Source organism: Lathamus discolor, chromosome 20 (assembly GCF_037157495.1).
Source record: "Lathamus discolor isolate bLatDis1 chromosome 20, bLatDis1.hap1, whole genome shotgun sequence".
Lineage (NCBI taxonomy): Eukaryota > Metazoa > Chordata > Aves > Psittaciformes > Psittacidae > Lathamus > Lathamus discolor.
Window position 1 is genome coordinate 1364944 of NC_088903.1, and position 27964 is coordinate 1392907.

At 55.7% G+C, this 27964-nt stretch overlaps 2 protein-coding genes and 1 pseudogene across 2 annotated transcripts in view; 1 reads left to right on the forward strand and 2 right to left on the reverse strand.

Moving 5' to 3' along the window:
• Positions 1-406: 406 nt before the first annotated feature.
• Positions 407-9805, reverse strand: LOC136024007 (kinesin-like protein KIF18B; annotated as a pseudogene).
• A 3146-nt stretch (positions 9806-12951) lies between these two features.
• On the reverse strand, positions 12952-15483 carry LOC136024277 (acrosin-like). The gene is made up of 4 exons (XM_065699494.1): positions 15263-15483; positions 14447-14712; positions 13905-14053; positions 12952-13361 (listed from the first exon to the last, which is right to left on the reverse strand). Exons 1-4 carry the CDS (start codon positions 15439-15441, stop codon positions 13002-13004), a joined length of 954 nt encoding a protein of 317 aa, XP_065555566.1. The 5' UTR covers positions 15442-15483; the 3' UTR covers positions 12952-13001.
• A 6708-nt stretch (positions 15484-22191) lies between these two features.
• LOC136024280 (acrosin-like) overlaps positions 22192-27964 on the forward strand; it is a 67462-nt gene continuing 61689 nt past the window's right edge. The window contains exon 1 of the mRNA XM_065699497.1: positions 22192-22453. The gene's annotated coding sequence lies outside the window, so the exon portion shown is untranslated. The remainder of the gene's footprint in view (positions 22454-27964) is intronic.

Sequence of the window (27964 nt, forward strand, 5' to 3'; positions counted from 1 at the left end):
CGGTCCCCACGGGACTGCAGCACACCCGGAGCCACGGCCCCTCCGTCCTGCTCCCACCACACTTGCCCATCTTGGAGGGTGGCTACGAGGAGCTGGTGCAGGCAGCCAGATGTGTGCCAGCGCCCACGTGTGCCGGAGCCCACATGTGCCTTGGCAAGGCAGCAAAGGGGGTCAGGGGGTGCAAGGGACAAGTGCGGTCCCAGGGTAGGGATGCTCAGAGCTCTCTGCCCCAGGCCTGGGGCTTTGCAAGCAGCCGGAGCAAGGGGGACACAGAGAGCAGGGCGGCAGCAGCAGGGTTTTAGCAAGGGGGGAACAGCACCGAAGCACCCAAAGCAGCAGGGGCTGGGCCTGCACTCCAGGACACGGCCCAGGCTGGACGCCCCCAGCACAGCAAAGGGGCAGAAGGCACCCGCAGGAACCCCTGCATGAGCGGGGAAGCCACGATGGAGCTCAGCCCCAGGAGCAAGGGCCTTTGCCAGGCCCAAACCCAGCTCCCCCCAGGAGGGGGGCAAGAAGAAGCAGCCGATGTCTCTGCTCAGCCCTCTGCTTTGAACCAAACTATTTATGAACGACAATAAATCATCTGCTGCAAAACACATCCAGGGCTGGGCTGGGAATGGGGGACAGGGAAAGGGGGACAGGGAATGAGGACAAGGAATGGGGGACAGGGAATGGGGACAGGGCAGGGACTTGGGGGTGACTGTGAGGAGAAGAAACACTTAAGGGGAGCGCTGTGGGGCTGCAAGGAGGACGCAGAGGAAGGAAGAAATCTGGTAACTGGGTTAGGGACACGGGGAGGGATCCGGGAGCCGTCAGCGCAAGAGCTTCATTGGCTGGGGGCGGGCGCAAGGGGTTGGGGACACTTCCTTGGGTCTCCTCCTGCTGCCCTTCCGGGTGCTGTTCCCCCAGCGAGGCTCTGAGGAAGACAAGAGCAGAGAAACAGATGAGGCAGCTCCTGGGCAACAGCAGCAAACCCAGAGCCCCTCCTGAGGAGGATCCAAGCCTCCTCCTTCCCACCCCTCTCCAAGGGCCCTTCCCAAGGCTGTGGCTGCAGCCAGGAACAGCAAACCCCAAACGGCCTCTTCCAGCAGCACCAAACATCCCATTCCCAGGTGTTTGCCCCCCCAGACTAGAACGGGGCTGGCACAGCAGCAGCTCGCCGAGGCAGGGAGCACTCCCAGCGCCCATCACGCTGCAGGGAAAGGGCTTCCCTGGGTGCCTGCCTGGGTGCGGAGGAGCACAGGGCTCACCTGGGATGCGGGAGCGCTGCACACAGCTCTTGCTGCTGCGCTGCAGTTGGGCAGTGCAGCTCTGCAGCCCCCCCGGGCAGGGCAGGGCGACGCTGGCAAAGAGAAAGGGACCATTTCAAACCCGCAGGGCTCAGGGCAGAGGCCCCCCTCATCCCCAGCTGGCACAGGGGAGGTGGCACAGACACAGGCAAGGATGGGGGCTCGAGCCCCAGCGGGGAGCAGAGGCAGGAGCTGCCTGCACGGAGCACTGAGGGGCACAGGGGGCTGGTGCCTGTCTCACCTCTCCACTCGCCTCCGCTTCAGCGCAGGTGCTTTGGGGATGGAGGAGCTCTTCATGGCCAGCGCTGGGATGGGGGCTCTGTAGCCAAGGAAAAGAGGGTCAGCGCCAGGGGATTCCCCCAGGCTGCAGGGCCGCAGATCCCCAAACGCACACTGAGCCCATCCAGGGCAGCACTTACCTAGGCATGAAGGGGCCCTCCTGCTTTGCTTGCTGGCACTGCCTCTTCTCCCTGTCCAAGCACTCTGAGTGGCGGACGGGAAGGGGCCCGATGGCGCTGGGGGATCTGCTGTCCGGGCAGACCTCAAAGGTCACATTGAGCTCATGGGCAGGCGGGGAGCACAGGTTCTGGGCAGCTGACACTGCCGGGGGCACACGGCTTTGGGGGACTGGTGCTGGGCAGGATTTGGGGGTGTAACCCAGTGGCACCGGGGAGCCAGGGGATGCTGGAGCTCCTGCTTCAAGCCAGGAAGTGCCAGGGCTCTCCGGACTGGGAATCTCCGCTGCCTTCCCACATCCCTGCTGCCGTTTCAATTGCCTCTTGACGCTGCGGCGAGGTCCTGATGGGGAGGCACTGCCCAGCCCAGACTTCCTGCTCTCAATCGGGCTGGAAGCCATGAGCACACGGCCGGAGAACGGAGCAGGCTGCTGCAGGCACTGCGGGGTGGGACTCAGCACCGGGGCACCGCACACGGTGACAGATGCCTCATCTAAAGCAGCAGGAAAGAAGCAGTCACCCCTCTGCCTGCAGCTCCCAGGAATGCCCGGAGCTCAGGGCATCCCCCTCTCCTCCAGCACCGCTCACTGGACTCTGCCCAACAAGCCCCACGGCAGTCATTTCCCAGCGGGGGTTTCCACCAAACCACATTAAACCCAGAGGAAAAGAGCCAGCACAAGGAATCCTGCCCCTGGCAGCCCAAAGGCACCAGCCTGCTCCCAGAGCAACTGCCTGTGGCAATTCCTGAGCTCTCCCAGGAACATGGGGTCTGCGCAGCCCACAGCTCGGCTGCTGGGTCCATGTGTTCGCAAGGAGGATGAGGAGGAAGAGCTCAGGCCTGGGCACACGTAGGCCGAGGACACAGCCAGGGTGACTTGGGCAAACGAACCACGGAGACAAAGGAGAGGGGCCAGCACCGACTGTCCCAGATCCAAATCCTCACCATCACAGCTCCACTTCGTCCTCTTGGCTGGGGGGGCCTCGCTGAGCTCTGCAGACCTGCTCAGAGGCCCGGCTTGCTCAGGGCTCCCACCAGTGTCCTGAGGGACCAGCTGGGCCAGTTCCTCAAGCACGAGGACCAAGTCAGGGGTGAGGAGGTTGGCAGCCTTCAGGACGGAACAGAGCTTCCGGATGCCACTCAGGCCAGAGGCCACAGGCCTGGGGACAGAGACAGGAACCAGTGAGCAGGAGACTTGAGCCAGTGTCACCAGGAACAGAGGCTCAGCACCACCAGCATCACCTCCGAGACACCAGCTCAGGTGGGGCAGGGCCCATTAGCAGAGCTCTGGGGGAAGAGAAGCCAATGGAAGCTGCGAGGTGCCCAAATGACAATCACTTGCTGGAGAAGAGCGAGCTGTGCGCTCAGCGCCTGCTTACAAGGGACCAGCCGGCACCTACAGACTTTTTGCTGCCCTTCAGGCACTCAATAGCTCGGCTGGAGACAGATCCAGGCCCACACCAAGGGCGGCTTCCCCCAGGAGACCTTTCTAAAGAGGTTCATTCTGCCAAGATGCTCGGGCAGAGCCATGAGCAGATGGTGCTGGGGGAGCCCTGCCAGGGCAGGACCCGGGGGAGCCAAGGCTGCAGCAAAGACTTCAGAGGCAGTTTCAGAACCAACAACACACACTTAAGGCTCCAGCAGTTGCTGTGCCTGGAAACCTTCGCAGCTGGCATTTCCAGCAGAGATTATTCCATGGGATTAGATCCCAGGAGCCAAATCCCTTCTTGTACAGGGCAGGCAGTCATCTGAAAGCAAAGATGTGGGCCCGCCTTCATCTAGACCATGCCCAGGCTGGTTACGTGCAACAGCAGGGTGGACAGTCCACCTTCCCCAGGCAACCAAGAGGACACAGGGAGGGCAGGAGGACACTCACTTCTCTGTGCAGTGGCCGGACAGCCCCTGCAGTTTACTGCTTCCACCAAGCCTTGGCTGCTTCAGTCCCAGCCGCAGATCTGCCCGAAGGGATGCTCTGGGTCTGCTGGCAGGCATTGCCTCTGGAGCCTGGAGCAATCACCCAACATTCCTTACCCATCCAGCCCAGGGTAGCCCACATTTGAGCTGAGTTTGGTCCCCAAGATGCTTGTTCCCTGGGAAGTTAAGGGGTTTCGCTAGCAAACCACAGCCCAGCACGTGCTGAGCTAGGACACATGGACCCGCCGAGCTCCTGCCACCGCCCAGCAGGCCCAGTGCATCCCGTGAGAGCCCCAGCTTCTTCTGGGCCCTGCTCATCACGCCAAGCCCTCCTGTGCTGCCCATCCCTCCTCTCACCTCGCCCTCCAATTCCAGCTGCATCTGAACAGGCAAACCAGCCTGCAGCTCCTGCTGCTCTCCATCATTCTCCCCCTCATCATCGAGGGCCAAGCATGTCTTTGGGACAGCTTCCTCCAACCTACAGAAGCCAGAGAAGCCGGCACTGAGCCAGAGAAGATCCTCTGGTGAAGCACCATTTTGCATGACAAGTCTTGGGATGGATCAAACACAAGACTGGGCCTTTGCAACCCAGCGTCCCTTGGTGCTTGCGTGCTCTGCTCCAGCAGGTTCAGAACCAAACCCGACCACAGTCGAGATGATGCTGCACACCAGCAGCTCCTCTGCTTTCTGACAGGCACTAGGCTCTTACCAGCACTAAAACCCTGCAGGCTCCTTGACACAGGGGACACCAGGAGGTCACACACAAAAGCTCTCTTGCTTCTTTTCCCCCCAGCCTCACCTGGGCAGCTCCACTGGGCTCACGCTGGAGGGAGCCTGGGGCCCTGCTGCCTGCTTCTCTGCCTCTCGGGCAGCATCCTCATAAGCACGAAGCTTTGCCCGCAGCTCTGCCACCTGCAAGGAAGGATCCTCTGTTTGCTCAGATGGTTTTATGACCCCTGGAGCTCAGAGGTTTGCATCCCAAACAGACCATAGCTGAAGGCAGAGCCCTGCCCTCCCCACCAGCATCTCACCTCCCCTTTCAGCTGCTCACACATCTCCACATATCCACAGACGTGGGAGGCAGAGCTGCGCGTGCTCTTCAGCTGCAGAGACAGGGACGAGACAGAGGTTAAAGAAGCACTGGGGCAGCACATACCCTCTCCTGACACCGTAGCAGGGCAGCTCCTCAGCCTCCTCCAGGATGCAGGGTCCCCATGGAGCCCCGGGCTGCCTGCAGCAGACACAACCTGCACTCAGGGACCTACTGCCACAGTCACAAGCCTTTCTAGGCTCTGGGCCGGGGAGCTTTAGCAGAAGCCTAGGCACACACTGTCTGCAGCTCCATCAGCTGCTTTCTGCCCAGAGCAGCACCCCAGGGCTGGAAAACTCACGCTGGGTAAGGGAGGCTCCCACTGATCTCCCCCAGCACGCAGCAGACTCCCTCCCATCCATCAGCAGCTCCCAAACACACAACGCATCACCACCACCACCACCAGCTCCTCACCGACAGCTTGATCTCCTTGGCCCTGCTGGCATACTTGAGTGTGTTGTAGGTGTCCTCATAGGCCAGCACAGAGGGGCTCACCGCCGCCACCATGACGCTGCGGCAGTTGCCACCCAGGCAGTCCTTCAGCAGGCGCGTCAGCTTGCTGTCCCGGTACGGGATGTGGCTTTGCTTGCTCTGTAGCAAGAGATCCAGGACCTGCTCAGCTCTTGGCCCTTGGGCACTCAGCTCCTAACCCTGAGGCACAAGGGGATGGCTGCGCTCACCCCCAGCACCAGCAGCACTGACACTTGAGGACACGGCTCACATTCAGCCAGCCCAGGGAGCCAGAGCCCAGTAGGGCCATGTGGGGAACAGCGTTACCTTCGCATCAGCCAAGGCGTTGATGACGTTGATGAGGGCCAGCAGCGAGCGGTTGATGTTGGCCCCCTCCCGCAGCCGCTCTCCCCCGGTGTTGGCGACCGACGCCCGCTCTGAGCCTGCCAGGTCGATCAGGCTCATCTTGGCCACCTTCAGACCCCGACTGAGGCTGCCAGTGCAGTCGTGCTGCTTCACATGGATCTGTGAGGACAGACATGGGTGAGGCCGCAGCTCCACAAGGCTCATGGGGGCCGTGGCTGGAGGCGGCTCAACAGCAGGGCAAGAGGCTGATGTTTAGAACAGGATGGCCAAGTGGATCGTGTGGGCTGTGGGGCAGAGAGGAGCCTGACACGCCAAGAAGAGAAGCCAAAACCTCAGTGAGGGGACAAACAGCAAAACCATGGAAGGGGTCCTGCAGGAAGTGACAGAGCTGTGGAAAATAATCAGCATCTCCTATGCGTGGTGCACAAGCAGGGCAGAGCCGGCTGGGTCCCCAAAGGGCAAAACACCCCCCAGAGCCCCAGCACCAGTGGATTTTGTCAGACTCAAAGCACCAGTGGGGGGGCTACAAGCCCTCAAAAGAAGGGGCTCTCTGTGCCCCCTTGCAGGCATCAGCCAGGGCTTTCAGTGCTGAGCCCAGATCCCAGCTGGTAAGGGCGAGGAGGGACACAGCCACCAAGACTCATCTGGCAGCATCCTTCCTCTTCTGCATCCCGGAAGGTCTCCCTGGAGAATGCAAATACTTTCCCCACAGCCTTCAAACACACTCAGCCCCCAAGGAACAACGCCTGCACAGACTGGAGATGCCATGGAAGTGCTGGAGCCCACTAACAGGTCCTGCATCCTCACCCGACTGTGGCTCGCCTGCCAGGAGGCAAAGCTGGCAGCGGGAAGGGCACATTTCCAGCACAGCGAATGGATTCACAGCAGGCAGCAATCCAGCACCCCCCAACAAACCCAGCTGGGATGCCAGCTGGAAAAGCATCCAGACACCTGGACTTCCCCCTGGAAGCAGCCACGGGAGAGACACCAGGTTTAGACTGAAACTGCAGTCAGAGCCCTCCGTCTGCGCACACAGCCGTGACCGCCCTGCTCATTCAGGAGAGGGCCCGGCTGCAACTGAAACCAACTGGCAGGTTTGCACAGGAAAGCACCAAGAAACTGGGGAGCCAATTCACAGAGCCCCTGCGGGAGGGCAATTCCCAGCTCAGTGCCAAGGAAGACACCATGGAGGAGACAGCCTGCTCCAGGCACCCTTTGCTATGGCTCAGGTTTCAGGGACAGCTCCCACACCTTGAGTCAACAAGAGTGAAAAGCACACAGTGAAGTTTCAGCCCCAAGAGACAGAACACCAAGCTGAGAGCATGGAGCTGCCTGGGAGGCGTGGCCACCAGCATGACCAGTACCTCCCATTCTGCAGCAGCATGGCCAGGGCCCTGCTCAGACCCATACCTCTGTTTGCAGGGCTACAACCACTCTGCTTTACCCCATGGCACATGAGGAGCAGGGGCAGGAACCCCAGGCCTGGCATGGCCTTGCTTCCTCGTCTCTTTTTAAGCACAAACCCCTGTGACACTGCAGCCACCAGCCCTCACCTGGAAGATGGCATGCGAGCGGGAGGAGACAGCGTTGGCATCAGTGGGATGCTGCGTCCGGTTTCTGTTGCCATTGGCCAACATCTCCAGAAGCTGCTCTGCTGAGGCAGGCTGGGAGAGAACAGGGAGAGGGATGATACCAGTGTGCCCCATCTGCAGGCACAGACACAACCCGACCCAGAGCACCCACAACTCCGGCATCCTGCAGCACCGTGGGCCTCGTTTCAGCTCAGGCTCATGTTTGCTGCCAGCCAGGAGCTGTGCAGGTGGCACCCCCCTATCTTCAGACACCCCCATCTCCAGCACACGTCTGCTTTCAGAGCTGGTGGGGTGCAGCACTGCCCGTTTTTATACCTGGTGTGCCCATTTTAATACCTACCTGGTGGAAGGAGAGGCCCTGAACCACAGCTCCTCGCTCAGGATCCTCCCGGATGGCTGGCGGTCCCTTGGGCTCCAGCAGGTCATAGATCTGTTCGTTGTACACCTGAAGCAGGGAACTCACTGTAAGGCCGAGGTTTGGCTCCCCAGTGGTGAGCAGGGAGAGGAGCTCTGTAGCCCAGGGTCACACATGACCTCGTGTCCCACTCCCAACACCCCCTCCAGGACGTCACTGCACCCAGAGCCGCTGATGGTGCCCTAGGGGACAGCTCAGGAGGGCTTTCAGAGCAACGCACTTGGCCACAGCTCCTCTAAAGCCTTTCCAGCCAGGAACCCCTCATTGCTACGTGCACCGTGGCAAGGAGGAGAAAATGCCCCGATTCCAGACAGGAGAAACCAGGAACACCAGTTCATTGAACTGGCAGGCTGAGCATGCTTCCAGCTGGGCTCTAGGGCTGCCCTGGGGACACTGGGTACCCTGAACGTGGCACTACAGGGTCTGCATCAACCCCGAATCTTAGTGACAGTGACCCAGTTGCGGCAGCCACAATGCACCTCCTGGTAGGAGACTAGGACCTCACAGCTCTTCTCCTGCTTTCTGGCCTCCATCCTCCTGTACAGCTCCACCATGGTGAAGTACATGATGCCAGGGCTGTGCTCCGAGCCCAGCATGGTGTGGGTTTTCCCTGCTCCGGTCGCGCCATAGGCAAACACTGAGAGGAGAAAGGGCGGATGGGTGAAAGCCTGACTGGGAGCAGCAGAACGTCCGCTCCTTGCTGCAGAGGAGATGTGGAGATCTTCCCGCAGCAACCCCTGCAGCAGGGCTCGCTCACAGGCTCCCAGAGACGAGGCAAAGCCCATTACCCTCTGCACTACCGGCAGGAGCCTTCAGTGCAGGTCATTTCCTCAGTTCAGCCTCTCCCATTTAGCAGAAGCAGAATGGGTCCCCAAACCATCACCGCTTGGATGCTGCAGTCGCCTCCAAACTCTTCCCTTTAATAAACCAAGCAGCCCCATTCCCCCATCTCTCACCAGAATGGGTTTCTCCATCCAGCCCTCGTAATTCATCTCATTTTTCCACCCCAGCCTTTCAACACCCTCTTTAAAGCATCACCATCAGAGCAGGACACACTGATCTAGAGAGCCTCAGCCCTTCTCCCTGTTAGCAGCACTCGGTGCCTCGCAACTCTCTCTTTGAGGATCCTGGAGCTCTTTTATGCAGATAGAGACACGAGACGTGCCTGCCAGGTGGGCACGGTGACAGAGGCAGGCTTCAGCGCCTCGCCGAGCACACGGGGAGCCAGGAATAGCATCCTGCAGGGCCAGGGCCCCGCTCGGCACACGAGGAGACGGGAGCGCGGTGTCACCTGCTCGGTGCCTGCCTTACACAAGTGATGGGCTCATTAAGGCACCGTCGGCTGACGGCCTGCAAACGGCACAGGGGCTGCAGCACCATGAGAGGAGCTTTCAGGCCCAGCTTCATGGAGCTGCCAGCCTGGGGGATGCTCAGGAGGGGCACAGCAACCCCCAGAGCTCCCCAAGAAGTGGCTGCTTCACCCCAGATCCCCCTCCGAAACTCAGCATCCCCTGTGGATGCAGCCCCACATCCAACCTACCTTCACTCCTGCCACAGTGCTCTGCTCACTCCCCTTCAGGTCAGTGCCCACCACAACCCACAGGTCCCTCCCAGTCACACAGATCCCAGCCTGCACCCAGCTCCTGGGTTATCCCATCACAAGCGCAAGGCTTCCCACTCCTCTGTGTTAAGCTACACACCATTCTGGTTCGCCTTCCCCAGCCCAGCCGGGGCTCTCCCACAAACCACATCACATCCTGACCACACTTGCCATCACTAAGGGATGCCACCGACCAGTTGAAGGCTGCAGGTTTTGCACTGCTCTTGTGCCTCCCCCCACCACCTGCCTGCGGGCCCCCAAACTAAACCCACAGCTCTCCCAACAGACGGGGCAGGAGCTCCCAAAGGCTCCAAGCCATTCGGCAGCTCTCACCAGAGCAGTTGTAGCCCTCGAGGACGCTGCCCAGCAGCTCGGAGGTGGTGTGCTGAACACCTCCTCCTGCGTGGCCTCTTCCCCGAAGACCCGGTCAAAGACAAAGTCCAGGCCCTTGCCCTTGGGCCCACGCGTGGGCAGCGCGCTGCCGGGGGGAGCCCCGGGCCCCGCGGGGGTGAGGACGATGCCGCGCTGGTTAACGACGTGCACGACCTGGGGCAGGGCCTGCTCACTGCGGGCCAGGGGCCGCACACGCACCACCACAGCCACGGTGCCCTCCTCGGGCGGGGGGCACGGCCCCATGGGGGCAGCAGGGGCAGGCACCAGGGGCAGGCACCAGGCAGGCAGCTCCTTACTTGTGCTGGAGGCTGCCGAGGTCCTGGCTGAGGTTGTCCCTCTGCGTCTCCAGATGGGCCTTGGCAGTGGCCAAGTGCTCCACGCGGCCCCGCAGCTCACGCAGCTCCTCCCGGTAGACGTCGGCCACACGCGAGGGCTCCTGGTCCCGCGCCTGGTTCAGCTCCAGCGCCAGCCCCCGGTTCTGCTGCTCCGGCAGCCGGACCTTCTCGACGGAGCTGGCGAAGCGGTCGTTGAGCTCCATCAGCTCCACCTTCTCCTTGCTGCGCGTCTCCCTGAACTCCGAGTTGAGCGCCGTGGCCAGCGAGAAATCCATCCTGCCCGTGCCCATGCGGGGACCCAGCCGGGAGCTGCGGGGCGCCCGGAGCCGCGCCGGGGAGCTGGCGGGGAGCACCCGGTGCAGCGGGGCGGCGGTGCCGGAGCGGCGGCTGTAGGAGGACAGGCGCTGGCTCTCCATGCCGATGGGATGGGCGCGATGCGCCGGGATGAGGGGTTTTATGGAGCCCCGGAGCCCCCGTCCCGCCGGCACTGGCCACTGGCCACAGAGCTGGAGGGATGGCACAAAACCCAGCCTCTGCGGCGCCTGCAGGGGTGAATGTGCCCTGGCACCCGGCCTGGGCACCGGGAACCGCCTGCCCCATCCACAGGCTCTGCTGGGATCCGGGGAGGGCCCGCGACAGCCGGCATGGGGAGCACAGAGCACGGCCATCCCTACCCATCCCTTCTCCATCCCCATCCCGGCTCCATCCCTACCCATGGGGCAGCCGGAGGGTTTGCTGGGCGCAATGCCCTGGGGACACGGGGTGCTGGGTCCGAGGTGTCACAGGGTGCCCGCTGCAGTGCCAGGGCTGTGCCTGCACCCTGGGGATCCATCCAGCAGCGTCTTGAGGTGCTCAGGGTAGGGAGAGCCCCTGGGCAGGCTCAGGGGTGGGTGTGCACCCCCCCGCCATGCACACACACGAGGCTCTCCTGTGGTTCTGCCGCCTGATGATGCTGATGCTGACCTGGATGCTCCTTTGGAGCCGGGGCCTCTGGATCCGGGCAAGGAGCCTGGTTCACATCCCACACATCCTTATGACAAACGGGCAGCTGTAAAGGGAGAAGGGAGAGGGGCAGGGATGCGGATGGACTGAGAGCTTTCCCGGTGGCGTGTGTGCCGGAGCAGGACCCGCCGTGGGAAGGTCTCTGCTATGCTCTTATGAAAGATACCAGGCGAATGGTGACGGACCATGGACCCGGGGCCCCATAGAGAGCTCATTTGACAGGGTCTCTCTGGGATACTCACGTACCAGGGGCTGGCACATACAAATAGATCCATGTTGTCATCGACCCCTGGAGACTTTTCCAGCCTGATCGTCCATCCTCTCGGGGTCCTGGCACCACGTTCTGTGCAGGGGGCTGTGAAGTGGCGTAATGATGGTCCGGGTTTTGTGTTTCAAACACTGCCATTGTGGGGAGTGTGCTTGTGCGATCCCATGCGTGTGTCTGTGTCTGTGTGCGTGTGTGTTGGTGGCAGGCAGTGTTCTGTGTGCTTTCTGTTGTCGGGTTCCCGTGTTAGTTTTTAAGTGGTTGGAAGCAGCAGTGCGGCCCCCTCAGCTGTTGCATCACCGTGTGCAAAAGAAGCTGCCCCCCGATCCGCTTCCCAGCGCTCCAGCGGTGGCACGGCCGGGATGGACAACGGATCCGTGCAGTGAAGGAAAACAAACCCAAACCCTTTCCATCTATGGGAGCACTGGGGCAGTTTGTAGAGACCCCACAGACAAGGCCTAAAGAGCGCCTGCAACACGCGGGGCACACGGGAGGAGCCCTGCTCAGTGTGTTTAAAGTGACCTGGGGGTGAAACCAGGGCTGGGAGGAACGGATGGATCGGGTGACACCAGAGCTGCTGGCTGGAACAGCGAGAGGGGCAGCGCAGCCCCAGCTCCATCAGCCCCGGCACCTCCATCGGCTCCATCAGCTCCATAAGCTCCATCAGATCCATCACCTCCATCAGCCCCATCACCTCCATCAGTTCCATCAGCCCCATCAGCTCCATCAGCTCCATCACCTCCATCAGCCCCACCAGCTCCATCAGCTCCATCACCTCTATCAGCTCCATCAGTTCCATTAGCCCCATCAGCTCCATCAGCTCCATCACCTTCATCAGCTCTATCACGTCCATCAGCTCCATTGCCTCCATCAGCTCCATCAGCCCCAACAGCCCCATCAGCCCCATCAGCCCCATCAGCTCCAACGCCTCCATCAGCCCCATCCCCTCCATCAGCTCCATCCCCTCCATCTGCCCCATCAGCTCCATCAGCCCAATCAGCTCCATCAGCCCAATCAGCTCCATCAGCTCCAACACCTCCATCAGCCCCATCAGCTCCATCAGCTCCATCACCTCCATCAGCCCCATCAGCTCCATCACCTCTATCAGGATATCTATCTCTTCTTTCCTCTTGTTATTTCCTTTATCATTATGATTATTGGTGGTAGCAGCAGTGATTTCTGTTATACCTTAGTTACTAAACTGTTCTTATCTCAACCCGTGGGAGTTGCATTCTTTCTGATTCTCCTCTCCGTCCCTCCAGGAGCAGGGGGAGGGCAAGAAGGGGGGGAGTGAGCAAACGAGGTTTGTAGTTGGGTTTAAAGCACAACACTTGTGAGGTCCCAAGGGAAGAGCCCAAGCCTGGAAGCAGGATGCGCCAGCTGGATGCAGGGATGAAGTGGGATGCTCCAGCTGGATGCAGGGATGAAACAGAACCATGGAAGGCTGGGTTCTCCTTCATCATTTGGGTGTGTTCCAACTGGAACAGGGAAGTTCAGGTTGGAGATAAGGAAGTGAGGGTGCTGGGACACTGGGATGGGTTGAACGGAGAAGGAGGGATGGGGCATGGAGCAACCTGGTCTAATGGAAGCTCTCCCCCCTCCTTCTTCATGCCACGGCTTGATGGTAGGGCAATGATTGGACTTGATGCTCCTGAAGGTCTTTCCCAACCTGGCTGATTCCCTGATGCCCAACTCCCGCTTCCCACTGTGCCCTCCATCCCTCATCCCCATCCCTCCCCATGCACCAGAAGAAGAGGTGGGCGTGCAAAGCGTCCCCTCTACGGGAAAACGAGGCAACTTTACTGCAGTTCAAGCCAACTGCAGGCGATGCCGCTCCTCAAGTCTTCTTCCCCCCTAGACCCTGCAGCAACTCCCGCACCCGAGTGGCGAATTCCACCAGCACCCGAACCGGGAACGAGCAGAAGCCACTGATGCTGGAGGCCGTGGGCGCCGGCATCGTCTCCTGGGTGGGAGTGTGGGAGACGTGCTGGTGGCTCCATGTCGGGGGCGTGGCGGAGGCTCCCGCGGAGCGGAACATCCCCAGCTGGTAGAGGATCCACTCATGGAAGTGCTGCGTTGAGGTGTAGACCCCCGGATGGTTGGCCCTGGCGCAGCCGCGGCCCCAGCTCGTCAGCCCCACAACCCAGAAGAAGTTGGCGCGCTTGTCCCGGCACATGAGGGGACCGCCGCTGTCACCCTATGGAGGAGAAGGAGAGAGGATGAGGATGGGGATGGGTGGCCATGGCAACGCCGGAGGGGACCGCCACTCTCCCCTGTGGGGATGGAAGGGTTCTCCTTCATCATTTGGGCGTGAAGAGGGACCTTCCACATGGATTGGAGCCGTAGGATGAGGAGTGATGGGTTCCAACTGGAACAGGGGAGTGTGGCTTGAGATAAGGAGAAGTTGTTCCATATGAGGGTGGTGGGACACTGGCATGGGTTGGATGGAGAAGGATGGATGGGGCTTGGAGCAACCTGGTCTAATGGAAGGCGTCCCTGCCCCTTGCTTCCACCTGGATGCTTTAAGGTCCTTCCCAACATAACCCATTCCATAAACCCGTGCTCATGACACGGTTTAGTGGTGGAATCTTGATGCTCTTAAAGCTCCAGCCTCTATGGTCTGTGCGCAGGGATGACGGCCCAGGAGGCGGATGCGCTTCCGCAGCTGGGATAAGGGGGGATGCAGAGCAAGGCCCTGCGGATGGGAGAGGAGAAGGGAGCCCCGATGGCACATCCCTACCTGGCAGGTGTCGATGCCTCCCTGCGGGTACCCAGCACAGAGGTTGTGTCTCTTGATGGCCCCTCGGTACCAATTGGTGCTGTTGCAGAGCTTGACATCAATGAGGCGGACCTTGGCCTCCTGCAGGGCTGATGGGGACGATGCCCCCGCTGTGGGGACACAAAGGGGGTCAGGGCTGGGGGTACAAGGGATGGCTTTGGGGTATTGGGGGCTGAGAAGCTCAATGGGATCCATCAACACCCCCCCCCCCCCACGGCCTGGGCTGCATCCTCTTTGCTCAGTATCCTCAACATAAGGAGGACGTGAAGGGACCTTCAGCGATGGGACAAGGGCTGATGGTCTCCAGCTCAACCAGAAATGCTCAGGTTGAACAGAATGAAGCGGTGGGACACTGGGATGGGTTGGATGGAGAAGGCTGGTTTGCTCCTTCCCCAGTTGGAGCAACCTCCAATAGGCCTGGATGAGCTTTACCCTCCCTTCCATCCCATTCCATGAACCCATGACCCAGCATTCCAAGGCCAACGGGGCCGTCGGGCACTCACTTCTGGCCTCCCTCGCGCCCCATCCGCTGATGAAGCACTCGGAGAGCTGGGATAGCCTGAGCGTCGCATCGGGCACGCAGGCCAGCTGCACGTGGTACCCGCACTGCACCGGCTGGTCCAGCTCCACCAAGGCGATGTCGAAGCCGCCGGAGATGCCGGTGTAATATTCATGGACCACAACCTGCCGTATCCACCGCTTCTGGGTCTCGGCATTGGCCCAAGCTAGGTCCGTGATTCCGACCATCACGAACCAATCTGTGGTGAAGCTGGGAGGGAGTGGAAGAGCAGGGGTTGGAGCCGTAGGACAAGGGCTGATGGGTTCCGACAGGGACTTGCAGGTTGGAGATAAGGAAGGGATTCCCTGGGAGGGTGCTGGGGCACTGGGATGGCATGGACGGAGAAGGTTTGAATGCTCCATGCCTGGCAGTGCTCAAGGCCGGCTTGGAGCAAGCTGCTTTACGGAAGGCATCCCTGCCCATGGCAAGGGGTTGGAAGTGGGTGATCCCAAGCTCCTTTCCAACCCAACCCAGCCGATTCCATGATCCATTCGATCCCGTGCCATTCCATTCCATCTCATTCCATGCCATTCTGTGCCATTCTAATCCATTCTATGGAGAAGAGGGGTGGGAACGAGTCACATTCCTGGTGCTTCCCAAAGGAAAGCACTGCCCCAGGGTGCCTTAGGCTCAAGGGCTGTCAAGCTGGAAGCAGCCTTCTCTTGTGCGCTCTTCCCAGTGCATCCAGGATGGGGAATCGGACGGGATGGGAGCTGCTCCTGGGCTATTCCCTAAGGCTGGAATCCCTCCTCTGCCTTACTTTTGCCCGACGAAGCAGTGAGCAGCCGTGAGGACCCACTGGGGGGTGATGAGGGACCCCCCGCAGATGTGCGAGGAGCCGGTGCCCCTGGGGAACTGGATGCTGACGATCCATGGCCAGGCGCCCTGCTGCGCATCCACGCCTCCGACGATGCGTGACGTCCCATAGTAATCAGCCATGGGACGGGTACCGCAAGTGCCTCTGGAAGCAGAAGCCCAACACTTGATGGTTAGCGATGAAGGGCGAGCATGGTCCCACCCCATTGGTGCTGCAGGTACAAGGGACCCTATGGGGTGCCCCATAGCTGCGCTGTGCTGCCACATGGGGTGATGGCAAGGAAGTGGGGCTCCCCCAATCCCACCATTCCACTGGTGTGCCCCTGGCTGGGAGCAGCAGCATCTCCCTATGGAATACCAGGAGCACCGGGGCCACTCACCCACAGCTGTCCCAGGAGCCTCGCACCAGCCAGGCTGAGGCCAGCAGGATGATGGCACGGAGCAAAGCCATCGCTGCCAGCACCGCTAAGGGTGACAACAAGGAGCTGCAAGCACCACTGCACCCAAAGCACAACTGCCCCAGGGACACGGGTGCTGGATGCAGGTCCCTTGGAGCTGGTGCTGATGTCATAGAGAGGCAGGTTCCATGGGGGGGGGGGTTCAGTGGGGGGGAGTGGGGCGTGACCATGAGGGGTTCCATGGTGTGTGGGGGCATGCTGAGACCGGGGTGTTCTGATGGGCTTGGGGTGATTTGAATCCCTATGGGATGCTCTGGAGCTCTGTGGGATGCTCTGGAGCCCTGTGGGATGCTCTGTTTGTGGGAGGCACTGAATCCCTTTGGGATGCTCCGGAACTCTGTGGGATGCTCTGGAGCCCTATTGGATGCTTTGAATCCCTATGGGATTGATTCTCTGCTTGTGGGATGCTATGAATCCCTATAGGATTCTCTGCTTGTGGGATGCTATGAATCTGTATGGGCTGCTCTGCTTGTGGAATGCTCTGAGTCCCTGTAGGATGCTCTGCTTGTGGGATGCTCTGAATCCCTATGGGATGCTCTGCTTGTTGGATGGTCTGAATCCCTATGGGATGCTCTGCTTGTGGGATGATCTGAATCCCCATGGGATGCTCTGCTTGTTGGATGGTCTGAATCCCTATGGGATGCTCTGAATCCCTATGGGATGCTCTGGAGCCCTATGGGATGCTCTGAATCCCTGTGGGATGCTCTGCTTGTGGGATGCCTTGGAGCTCCCTTGTGCCAGCGTCGCCCTGCCGTGCCCGGGGGGGCTCCAGAGCTGCACTGCCCAACTGCAGCGCAGCAGCAAGGGCTGTGTGCAGCCCTCCCGCATCCCAGGTGAGCCCTGTGCTCCTCCGCACCCAGGCAGGCACCCAGGGAAGCCCTTTCCCTGCAGCGTGATGGGCGCTGGGAGTGCTCCCTGCCTCGGCGAGCTGCTGCTGTGCCAGCCCCGTTCTAGTCTGGGGGGGCAAACACCTGGGAATGGGATGTTTGGTGCTGCTGGAAGAGGCCATTTGGGGTTTGCTGTTCCTGCCTGCAGCCACAGCCTTGGGAAGGGTCCTTGGAGAGGGGTGGGAAGGAGTGAAACAAGGGGGACAGAAAATCACAAAATGGAATATAAAAACCTTTAGAATCAGTTTTAAGTAATGCTAAGTTTGATGGCTTTGTAACAGTAGCAATGGAAAATTACTAAAGTGCATGGTTCATAGAAAAAAAATAGAGTGCAGCTGGAGAACACACTGAGCATTCTTGTGCAAGATAAATTGTTGTAGTTGACAGAGTTTTAAGAAAAACAGGCTAGAAGAGCAGGACACAGGGATAAGGAGTATCTGGGAATGGCAGGTGTCCAGGATGGGCTACAGTTAAACTAACTGATAAGTAGGAGGATAGGAGGATTATTATGTCTCCTGTGCTAACGAACCAATTAAACTGGTATGAGCATCTACTGCGCATGCTCCAAAGGCTGCCAGAAGTGATGAAGATTGTTGGAGGAAGTAAACGACCCTCAGAGACCACCGCCACAATTCTGTACGCATGCGGGGAGCTTTCTGGAAAATGACGTAATGTATGTGTGCCCAGGGACTAGATAAGGACAGCCTGTGGAGCAACAGAGAGACACACGTTAGGAGGAGCTCTCCCCCGTGTCTCCCGGCGCCGCAATAAAGAATACCTGCTTGTCAGCTTGAAAACTTTGCTGGCAAGTTTGTTCCTGGAGTTTTCTCCCAATCAATCTGGCGACCCAGATGGGACCCTCTCTGCTCGGCTGCAGGACCCACTGAGGACAGGGCTCCCTAGGGCCCTCGGGAATTTTTCCCGGAGGGACCCCTCGACTCATTCGGATCACTGCAGGAGCAGACAAGGACCATCTTCATCAAAGGTATTCTTTTCTTTTGTATGGTCTGTAAGGTGCAGGGGCATCTTGCATAAAGACTGCATTGGTAATTGGGTTGGTTTGGTAAGCGTACGCAAGGTTTGGAAGCCTTCCGTAAATCGAGATAGGAAATCTCGTGGGTAAAGGCGAATACCCGGCTGCTAGCGTCCGTCTGGTATACACCCACAAGAAGCAGGGGGCTTCTTGTGGTTTGGGTCCTACAAGACGCAGGGGGTGTCTTGTGGAAATGGTTTTGGATCTTGTTGGTATTTGATTTATTTTGTGGCTTGTTACGTTAAGGATTTTGGTCGTGTGCTTTGGTATTGGTGACAGGATGCTATAACTGTGTTATTAACTGTTGTTTGTTTGATAGAATTTTAGTCTCTGTCTCCAGGGTTGTAACTGTGTGCAGTGTGTCTGTGGGATCCCGTGTGTGTGTGTGAATGTGAGACTGATAATGGAAAGTCAGCAGAGTGAAGAGATCTTGAAAAAGAGTCTTTTAGGGTGCATTTTGGCACACTGGAAGTAACTTGGAGGGTCTCCTGGGGGCTCGGTAAATAAGAAAACATTGGTAAAATATTGTAACCGATGGTGGCCTTTGTATATTTTGGAAAATCAGGGAAAATGGCCTGAAAATGGAACTCTGAACTATAATATATTGTTACAATTAATGTTGTTTTGAGGTGGCAAGGAATATGGGATGAAGTAATGTATGCAGATGTGTTTTTCACTTTAAGAAACCACGTGGAGTGAGGGACTGAATGCAGAATTAATATAGCTCTGCCAGATCCCTTAATTTTCGCTTTGGAAAAGGACAGGGAAAAACTGAAAGTTAAGATGGAGAGATGCTGCTCAGCCTGTGATATTGGGGAAAGATGTTTAAAGTAAAAAAACAGTAATCAGGAAGGTAGGTTGGGAAATTATGTGTCACAGGTACCTCTGAGAGGAGCACCCTCTGCACCTGTCCTATCTGATATTGATAAGGAGGAAGAGATTGCTGCCACTGGCAAAAAGCGGCAGATTCACATTCAGAGTTAGGAAAGGGTTAAAGCAGAAGTGCTGTTGCAGAGGCAGGCACCTGCAGCCTCTGCAGAGCAGGGTGAGCAACTGTGAGATAAAAAACAAAAGGGAAAACCAAGGGGGAAAGGAGGGGAGCTCGAGCAGCTCCTGTGTTTGAGCCTGGGAGGAGGGATGTCGGGCAGAGGTGGGGGAGTGGGCTCTTCTGTGGAAGCGGATCGGTGTGCGGGCTGTGGGGAGTTTGGACGCTGGAAGTGAGACTGCCCTGGGTGGGGGGGCAGTGCCATGGGGTGGATCCGGTGACTGAATTGCAACTAGACTGACGGGGACCTGGGGAATCTACCTTACCAGATCCACTGGTTAAATTAAAACTAGGGACTAGAGGAAATAAAGTGGAATTTTAGCAATTACAGGAGCAAGTTATTTGGTATTAAATCAGAGAGAAAAGAATTCGCTACAGATGTGGGAGCTACTGGCCCCCAGGAAAAAAAAAAAAGTGAAGCATTCTTTCTGAAACCTTTAAAGTACAAATTGGGAAAACAAATAGGAATGCATAAATTTTTATGCATGCCAAATTCTCTAAAATCTTTATTAGGGTGAGAAGCAACATTTAAAGAAGGCAAAATGGAATTTAGAGTTAAAAATAATCAATTAATTGCAGTTTTGAGTTTATCTTTAATTCAGCAGAAAAGCAAACAGGAGGACCTCCCTGCAATAGAAGAAAAACTTAATCAGGTATATCTGGGAGTATGGGCACCTGAAGTTCCAGGTAAGGCGAAAAATGCTTTGCCTCTTAAAGTGTCAATAAAAAGGAGGGGGAGCCTTGCTCAATTAGAATAAAACAATATCCCTCAAAATTAGAAGATCAAAGGGAATCAACGATCACTGATACATTTTAAAATATAGATTATTAATTGAATGTGACTTGGAATATGACACTCCTATCTGGACACTAAAGGAATATGATGGCAAAAGGTGCAGATTGGTTCAAGATCTCAGGGCAATCAACAAAACAGCAGAGTATATTCGTCCAGTAGTAGCTAATTTGTATGACTTATTGGCTAAACTGAATAATAATCAGAAATGGTTTGCCGTCCTGGACTTAAAGGACACTTTCTTTTGCTTACCATTGGCCAAAGAAAGCCAAAGTTATTTGCTTTTGAATGGGAAAATCCTGACACAGAAAGGGAAACTCAGTTAACTTGGGCAGTATTACCTAAAGAGTTTAAAACAGTCCAGCAATGTTTGGAAATCAGCTAGCACGAGAACTAGAATCACAGAAGCCACCTACTCAGACGGGACTCTGTTACAATATGTGGATGACCTATTAATTGCTACAGAAACAAAGGCAGAATGTATCCAGTGGACAGTGGAATTATTCAATTTTCTGGGACTGAATGGTTATTGGGTATCCAAATGAAAGGCCCAACTAATCCAAACCTGAGTTTCCTACCTAGGATATGAAATAGCAGGAGGACAGACAGAACTTGGAGCTGCTAGAAAAGAAGCCCTTTGTCAGACTCCATGACCGTCAACCACCAAGGAGCTCCAGGCATTCCTGGGAATGACCGGATGGGTGCAGACTTTGGATCCATGATTATGGTGCTCTGGTAAGACCACTATATGAACTGTTGAAAGGAAACCCTCCCTCTTTAAAACGGACTGATACAGCAGAGGGGCTTTTAAAAATTTAAAAACAGAGCCAGTGAGAGCTGCAACTCTGTGACTTCCAGATATGACTAAATCCTTTAGGCTATATTCCTATAAAAAACAAGGAATAGCCTTGGGGGTCCTTGCTCAGAAACTAGGACCATACAGAAGGGCAGTGGCATATTTTTCAAAACAACTGGATGAAGCGAGCAAAGGATGGCCCGGATGCCTGAGGGCTGTGGCCGCAGTCATCATAAATATTGAAGAGGCTCGCAAATTCACCTTGGGACAGAAGATTACTGTGCTAGTGTCCCATGCAGTATCAGCAGTCCTGGAGCAGAAAGGAGCCCACTGGTTATCTCCTTCACGGTTTTTAAAATACCAGGCCACCCTTGTGGGACAGGATGATATAGAAATTGTGGTCACCGATGTGGTGAATCCAGCATCCTTTCTTCAGGAACAACTGACAGAACTACTAACACACAATTGCTTGGCCACCATAGAGACTGTGTATTTGAGCCGACCTGACTTGAGAGAAAAACCTCTGGAAGGTGCTGATTCTCGGTTTACTGAGGTAGTAGCTTCATGAACGAAAGCAGGTGAACGAAAGGCAGGATATGCCGTTACCACCACTTCACAGGTAATAGAAGTTAAACCTTTACCAGCAAACACCTCTGCCCAGAAGGCAGAAATAATAACATTAACGAGAGCCCTGGAACTGCCTGAAGATAAAAGGATAAATATTTGGACTGATTCTAAATACGCATTTGGTGTGGTCCATGCACGTGGTGCTATCTGGAAAGAGCAAGGACTTTTGAATACACAAGGGAAACAGATTAAACATGCTACAGAAATTCTACAATTACTAGAAGCTGTTCAGCTACCTGAACAAGTAGCTATTATGTACTGTAAAGGACATCAAGGTGACTCTGATCAGGAAATTGGAAATAATTTGGGCGATTTTGAAGCCAAACGAGCAGCTGAACAATCTAAAATCATGTCCTTAATCCCTGATGGCAAACTAACAATTGAGAAATCTAAACCTAGGTATTCAAAAGAGGATAGAAAATTGATTCAAGATCTAAAAGGACAGGAAAATAAAGAGGGTGGGGTTCAGATACCTGATGGGAGAATTGTAACCCCCTATAACCAACTCTGGAAGTTAGTTCAGGGGGGACATAATAAAACTCATTGTGATAGTAACTCTTTGTATAAACACTTAAACAAACAAATTGTAGGAAGAAATCTATATACTATAGTTCAGTAAGTGACAAAACAATGTTAGCTATGTCTTAAGAATAATCCTAAAAGTGAAAATAGAAATCAAATTAGGACAATTGTGAGAGGAAGTTATCTGGGACAGCAGTGGCAAACAGATTTTTCTGAATTATCAAGAAAAGGAGGTTATCAATATTTGTTGGTGTTAAAGGATACTTTTTCAGGCTGGCCAGAAGCATTCCCTTGTAGGATAAATAATGCAAGACAAGCGATTAAAATATTATTTAACGAGATCATACCTCATTTTGGAGTACCAGAGGCAATTTCTTCAGACTGAGGTTAACACTTTAGTGCAAAATTGTCACAAGAAATTAGCAAAAAAATTTGAAATTGATTGGCAACTACGTGTTCCATACAGGCCTCAGGCCAGTGGGTAAGTAGAAAAGATGAACCATCTGATTAAACAGATTAGTAAAATATGTCCGGAAACAAATTTATATTGGTACCAGGCGTTACCACTGGCTCTATTAAGAATTCAAACTAAACCTCGGTCAAAAGAAGAGGTTAGCCCATTTGAGATTTTGTATGGAAGGCGATATCAGTCCCAGTTTACAGGGGAAAGTCTTCAGGAAGTGAGAGAAGGCTATCTACAACAGTTTTTGATTAATTTAGGAAAACAATTGGAAGAGATAAATAAGAGAATAGTAGGGACAAGAGCAAGAGGTTTGGATTATCCGATCCACCCTTTCAGATCTGGAGACTGGGTTTATGTTAAGAATTTTTCTGGAGATCCTCTACAGGAGAAGTGGAGCGGACCGTACCAGAGATTACTGACCACCTTTACAGCAGTGAAGATAAAGGAACAACCTGCTTGAATACATTACTCAAGAATAAAGAAAGGACCAGAGCCAGAGAAGACATGGCAGGTCAAGCCTTCAGGACCCTTGCGTATGAAATTGCGTCGGGTGGTGTTCTGATGGGCTTGGGGTGATTTGAATCCCTATGGGATGCTCTGGAGCCCTGTGGGATGCTCTGCTTGTGGGATGCACTGAATCCGTCTGGGATGCTCCGGAGCTCTGTGGGATGCTCTGGATCCCTGTGGGATGCTGTGAATCCCTATGGGATTGATTCTCTGCTTGTGGGATGCTGTGAATCCGAATGGGATGCTCTGCTTGTGGGATGCTCTGAATCTGTATGGGCTGCTCTGCTTGTGGAATGCTCTGAGTCCCTATGGGATGCTCTGGAGCCCTATGGGATGCTCTGAATCCCTGTGGGATGCTCTGGAGCTCTGTGGGATGCTCTGGAGACCTACTGGATGCTATGAATCCCCATGGGATTGATTCTCTGCTTGTGGGATGCTGTGAATCCGTATGGGCTGCTCTGCTTGTGGAATGCTCTGAGTCCCTATAGGATGCTCTGCCTGTGGGATGCTCTGAATACCTATGGGAAGCTCTGCCTGTGGGATGACCTGAATCCCTGTAGGATGTTCTGCTTGTGAGATGCTCTGAAACCCTATGGGATGCTCTGTTTGTGGGATGATCTGAATCCCTATGGGTTGCTCAGCTTGTTGGATGTTCTCAATCCCTATGGGATGCTCTGCTTGTGGGATGCTCTGAATCCCTGTGGGATGTTCTGGAGCCCTATGGGATGCTCTGAATACCTCTGGGATGCTCTGGAGCCCTATGAGATGCTCTGAATACCTCTGGGATGCTCTGCTTGTGGGATGCTCTGAATCCCTCTGGGATGCTCTGCTTGTGGCATGCTGTGGAGCTCCCTTCTGCCACCAGCTGCTTCCCAAGATCCATACACCAGAGAACATCCACACTGCAGCACAGAGGTGTGGGATCACGGAGTCATGGAATCCTGGAGTCATGCAACGGGTTGGGTTGGAGGCACCTTAAAGCTCTTCCAGCTCCAACCCCTTCCATGGGCAGGAACACCTTCCATAGAGCAGGATGCTCCAAGCCCAATCCAACCATGCCCGCTCCCAAGAACACCCCACAAACCCAATTAACTTGGACGGTTTTACCTCAAGGGTTTCAAACCAGTCCAGCCATGTTTGGAAATCAGTGCACACACAGCCAGAATCATGGAAGCCACCCACTCAGACGGGGACTCTGGTACAATATGGGGACGCCCTATGAACTGCCCCAGGAACAGAGGAAGAACGTGTCCAGGGGATGGTGGGATTCTTGAAGCTCCTGGGACTGAACGGTTATCGGGGATCCAGATTAAAGGCCCAACTAATTCAAACCCGAGTTTCCTCCTTAGGATATGAAGTAACAGGAGGACAGAGAGAACTTGGAATCGCCGGAAAAGAAGCCCTTTGTCAAACTCCACGACCGTTGACCGTCAAGGAGCTCCGGATGTTCCCGGGAATGACGGTATGGGGCAGACTTGAGATCCACGATTACGGTGTTCTGGTAGGACCACGCTAGGAACTGTTAAAAGGAAACCCTCCCTCTTTGGAACGGACTGATGCAGCAGAGGGGGCTTTTGGAAATTCAGGAAGAGAGCAAATGAGAGCTGCAGCTCTGGGACTTCCGGATGCAAACCAACCCTGTTGGCTGTATTCTGATGGAAAACAAGGAACAGCCTCGGGGGTCCTGGCTCAGGGACCCTAGAAAAGGGCAGTGGCATCGTTTGCGAAAGAGCTGAATGAAGCGAGCAGAGCACGGCCCGGATGCCTGAGGGCTGTGGCGGCGGTTCTCATGAATACGGAAGAGGCCGCAAACTCTCCTTGGGACAGAAGATGACTGTACTGGTGTCCATGTTGTATCGGCAGCCCTGGAACAGAAAGGAGCCCACTGGTTATCTCCTTCACGGTTTTCAAAGTACCAGGCCACCCCTGTGGAACAGGATGATATAGAAATTGTGGTCACCGATGTGGTGAACCCAGCATCCTTTCTGCAGGAACAATCGACAGAACCACTAACACACGAGTGCTTGGCCACTGGAGAGACTGCGCATTGGAGCCGACCAGATTTGGTTCTTGGTTTACTGATGGGAACCGCTCCATGAAAAAGGGTGATCGAAAGGCAGGATATGCCCTTACCACCGCTTGACAGGTAACAGAAGCTAAACCTTTACCAGCAAACCCCTCTGCCCGGAAGGCAGAAATAACAGCATTATCGAGAGCCTGGAACTGGCTAAAGACAAAAGGATCAATATTTGGGCTGATTCTAAATACGCGTTTGGTGTGGTCCATGCACACGGAGCCATCTGGAAAGAACGAGGGCTTTTGAACAGCCAAGGGAAACAGATTAAACGTGCTGCAGAAACTGCTGTTCGGCTGCCTGAGGAAGGAGCTGTTATGTATTGTAGAGGGCATCAACACGGTGACCCTGATCAGGAAATTGGAACTAATTTGGCCGATTTGGAAGCCAAACGAGCATCTGAACAAGGTAAAATCATGTCCTTAATCCCTGACGGCAAACGGACAACTGGGAAATCTGAACCCAGATATTCAAAAGGGGATGAAAAGCTGACTGAAGATCTGAAAAGACAGGAAAACAAAGAGGGCTGGGTTCAGATAGCTGATGGGCCCACTGTAATTGCCTATAATCCACTCTGGAAGCTGGTTCAGGAGGAACATAATGAAACTCATTGGCTGAAAACAGAAATCAAACTGGGACAATCGGGTGAGGAAGTTCTCTGGGACAGCAGTGGCAAATCGATTTTTCTGAATGTCCTGGGTTCAGCAGCAGCAGTCATTTTTCTCCTTCTTAGGAGCTAGTACAGTGCTGTGCTTTGATCTTTTGGCCTGGGAACAGTGCTGATAACGCCGATGTTTTCAGTTGCTGCTCGAATGTTTGGTCTGGCCAAGGACTTTCTGAGCCTCATGCTCTGCCAGGGAGGAGGGGAGGCCAGGAGGAAGGAGAGACAGGACACCTGACCCAAGCTAGCCAAAGAGGTATTCCATACCACAGCACGTCATGCCCAGGATGTAACGGAGGGTGACCCGGAAGGGGTAGAGGGACTGCAGGGTTGGAGGAGGTATCGGTCGGTGCTCGGCTGGGGGGAGTGGGGTGAGTTATTGGTCGGCTGGTGTTAAGGTGTTGTATTCTTTCCTCTTGTTATTTCCTTTAGCATTATTATCATTGGTGGTAGCAGCAGTGATTTGTGTTATACCTTAGTTACTGGGCTGTTCTTATCTCAACCCGTGGGAGTTGCATTCTTTTTGATTCTCCTCTCCGTCCCCCCAGAAGCAGGGGGAGGGCAAGAAGGGGGGGTAGTGAGTAAAAGAGGTTTGTGGTTGGGTTTAAACCACGACACCTGGGAACAGCGCTGATAACGCCGATGTTTTCAGTTGCTGCTCAAATGTTTGGTCTGGCCAAGGACTTTGTGAGCCTCCTGCTCTGCCAGGGAGGAGGGGAGGCCGGGAGGAAGCAGAGACAGGACACCTGACCCAAACTAGCCCAAGAGGTATTCCATACCACAGCACGGCAATGCCAGGATGTAACTGGGAGTTACCCGGAAGGGCTGGGACTGCAGGGTTGGAGGAGGCATCGGTCGGTGCTCTGCTGGGGGGACTGGGGCGAGTTATTGGTCGGCTGGCGTTGAGGTGTTGCATTTTCCCCCTTGTTATTTCCTTTATCATTATTATTATTGGTGGTAGCAGCAGTGATTTGTGTTATACCTTAGTTACTAAACTGTTCTCATCTCAACCCGTGGGAGTTGCATTCTTTCTGATTCTCCTCTCCGTCCCTCCAGGAGCAGGGGGAGGGCAAGAAGGGGGGAGAAGTGAGCAAACGAGGTTTGTAGTTGGGTTTAAAGCACGACACTTGTGAGGTCCCAAGGGAAGATCCCAAGCCTGGAAGCAGGATGCTCCAGCTGGATGCAGGGATGAAACAGAACCATGGAAGGCTGGGTTCTCCTTCATCATTTGGGTGTGGGGAGGAGGGTGATGGGTTCCAACTGGAACAGGGAAGTTCAGGTTGGAGATAAGGAAGTGAGGGTGTTGGGACACTGGGATGGGTTGAATGGAGAAGGAGGGATGGGGCATGGAGCAAATTGGTCTAATGGAAGCTGTCCCCTCTCCTTCTTCATGCCACGGCTTGATGGTAGGGCAATGAGCGGACTTGATGCTCCTGATTGAATCAGGAATCAGGAATCAGGAATCAACCTGGCTGATTCCCTGATTCCCAGCTCCCGCTTCCCACTGTGCCCTCCATCCCTCATCCCCATCCCTCCCCATGCACCAGAAGAAGAGGTGGGCGTGCAAAGCGTCCCCTCTACGGGAAAACGAGGCAACTTTACTGCAGTTCAAGCCAACTGCAGGCGATGCCGCTCCTCAAGTCTTCTTCCCCCCTAGACCCTGCAGCAACTCCCGCACCCGAGTGGCGAATTCCACCAGCACCCGAACCGGGAACGAGCAGAAGCCACTGATGCTGGAGGCCGTGGGCGCCGGCATCGTCTCCTGGGTGGGAGTGTGGGAGACGTGCTGGTGGCTCCATGTCGGGGGCGTGGCGGAGGCTCCCGCGGAGCGGAACATCCCCAGCTGGTAGAGGATCCACTCATGGAAGTGCTGCGTTGAGGTGTAGACCCCCGGATGGTTGGCCCTGGCGCAGCCGCGGCCCCAGCTCGTCAGCCCCACAACCCAGAAGAAGTTGGCGCGCTTGTCCCGGCACATGAGGGGACCGCCGCTGTCACCCTATGGAGGAGAAGGAGAGAGGATGAGGATGGGGATGGGTGGCCATGGCAACGCCGGAGGGGACCGCCACTCTCCCCTGTGGGGATGGAAGGGTTCTCCTTCATCATTTGGGCGTGAAGAGGGACCTTCCACATGGATTGGAGCCGTAGGATGAGGAGTGATGGGTTCCAACTGGAACAGGGGAGTGTGGCTTGAGATAAGGAGAAGTTGTTCCATATGAGGGTGGTGGGACACTGGCATGGGTTGGATGGAGAAGGATGGATGGGGCTTGGAGCAACCTGGTCTAATGGAAGGCGTCCCTGCCCCTTGCTTCCACCTGGATGCTTTAAGCTCTTCCCCAGCCTAACCCATTCCATGAACCCGTGCTCATGACACGGTTTAGTGGTGGAATCTTGATGCTCTTAAAGCTCCAGCCTCTATGGTCTGTGCGCAGGGATGACGGCCCAGGAGGCGGATGCGCTTCCGCAGCTGGGATAAGGGGGGATGCAGAGCAAGGCCCCGCGGATGGGAGAGGAGAAGGGAGCCCCGATGGGAGCTCCCTGCCTCGGCGAGCTGCTGCTGTGCCAGCCCCGTTCTAGTCTGGGGGGGCAAACACCTGGGAATGGGATGTTTGGTGCTGCTGGAAGAGGCTGTTTGGGGTTTGCTGTTCCTGCCTGCAGCCACAGCCTTGGGAAGGGTCCTTGGAGAGGGGTGGGAAGGAGGAGGCTTGGATCCTCCTCAGGAGGGGCTCTGGGTTTGCTGCTGTTGCCCAGGAGCTGCCTCATCTGTTTCTCTGCTCTTGTCT

Coding starts and splice junctions, on each gene's coding strand:
- LOC136024277 (XM_065699494.1), bottom strand. CDS start 15,441: ATGGCTGATTACTATGGGACGTCACGCATCGTCGGAGGCGTGGATGCG. Junction 14,713..15,262: donor CACTGCTTCGTCGGGCAAAA/GTAAGGCAGAGG, acceptor ACTCCCTCCCAG/CTTCACCACAGATTGGTTCG. Junction 14,054..14,446: donor GGGCGCGAGGGAGGCCAGAA/GTGAGTGCCCGA, acceptor GTGTCCCCACAG/CGGGGGCATCGTCCCCATCA.